A 1430-nucleotide genomic window follows, 5' to 3' on the forward strand; every position below is an offset into this window, starting at 1 on the left:
AAGCTTTTACACATTCCCTGCTTTTCACAAAAATTATTTACTTACCATCGAAATCGACGGTACCGGAACCATCGGAATCGATTTCCTCAATCATGATGTCCAACTCCTCATTGGTCAGCTGATCATCCAATTCGCGGAGAATTTCACGCAGGCAAGAGGTGGGAATGTAGCCATTGCCTTGTTTGTCATAGAGCCGGAAGGCTTCACGTAACTCCTTTTGCATGGCTTCATCGTCCTCCTCAACAATGAATTTGGCTGCGAGTTGAACGAATTCCTCGAATTCCAAACGACCAGACTCTAAATTGCATTGAGAAGAAGAAAAAGAAAGAAAAATTATATATATTTTAATATGCACTCTGATATTTTTTTTTTTTTTATACACTACTCACTATCTTCATCGACCTCTTCGATCAGTTCTTCCAAGATCTTCTTGTCGAAGGGCTGACCCATAAGACGCAGAATATCAGCGACCATTTCAGTTGAGATGCTGCCGCATTTTTGATGATCGAAACTGTTGAAGGCCTTTTGCAACACAGCAATTTGCTCGGGAGTCAGATCCTCATCCTGTGAAAGGATATAGGGAAAATTCTTTTGTTTAGCAAACTGAATCGCGCAAGCAATTGGTTAACACTTAATTTGAAAAATAGGAGGAAAATATTCATAAACTTTTAACTGCTTGCATTTAATTTGCAAATTTGATGCTTATTGAAATTTTCAGCATACCATGATGTTTAGCTAGAAATTCTGTGTGTTGCAGTTCAGACCAAATTCGAAAACAGAATGATTGCAATACAATTCGCAAGCTCACATTTGCATGGAACTCTTGCTGATATCTTTCCATTTTTTCTTTTTGCATTTTGTCTATGCATTCTTCCCATTTTAAATTTTATTTTTATTATTTTCATAGAATTTTATAATTGTTTTTAAAATTCACACGAATATTAACAACACGCATGAGTGCAACATACCAATACATGCATGAGTTTTTCTTCGCGCAAAAATATAATAATAATAATAGAATAAATGTGCGAATTAAATTTTATTCATTATTTATGATTTTTTCGCATTTTAATTAAGTAATTAATAAACTAAATAAGTAATAAAAAAAAAAAATATTTTCATTTTGCTTTCACTCACAATCAATAAATCACTCATATTTGCTGTGTGTTTGTTGTTAGCGTTGTTGAGTTGGAAGTGGTTTTTTTTTTGTTTTTTTTTTCTTGCGATTTGCTTGTTGGAACTGACTTTTGTGATACCTCACAGCCGTACAATTGGACTCTTCAGCGTGCGATGCTCAACTGAAATTAGTTCAACAAATTAGTTTTGACTACAAAATGTTCCAAAAAGATCAAAATCATTTAGTTCACAAAGTGGCAGCAACAACAGCTAGTACTAGAAAATACTACCTATAGCATAGAATGTAGTGAAGC

At 34.1% G+C, this 1430-nt stretch overlaps 1 protein-coding gene across 1 annotated transcript in view; it reads right to left on the minus strand.

The window, feature by feature from the left end:
- The window catches only part of LOC118743722 (troponin C-like), a 7686-nt gene extending 6866 nt beyond the window's left edge, over positions 1-820 (minus strand). The window contains exons 1-3 of the mRNA XM_036476484.1: positions 724-820; positions 390-564; positions 46-297 (exon numbers count right to left, since the gene is read on the minus strand). Coding sequence (XP_036332377.1) covers positions 46-297; positions 390-564; positions 724-726 — 430 coding nt within the window. The 5' untranslated portion in view covers positions 727-820. The remainder of the gene's footprint in view (positions 1-45; positions 298-389; positions 565-723) is intronic.
- Between the last annotated feature and the right edge of the window lie 610 nt (positions 821-1430).

This window comes from Rhagoletis pomonella, unplaced genomic scaffold, assembly GCF_013731165.1.
Source record: "Rhagoletis pomonella isolate Grant_MI unplaced genomic scaffold, Rhpom_1.0 Rhpom_scaffold_00007, whole genome shotgun sequence".
Taxonomy (NCBI): Eukaryota; Metazoa; Arthropoda; class Insecta; order Diptera; family Tephritidae; genus Rhagoletis; species Rhagoletis pomonella.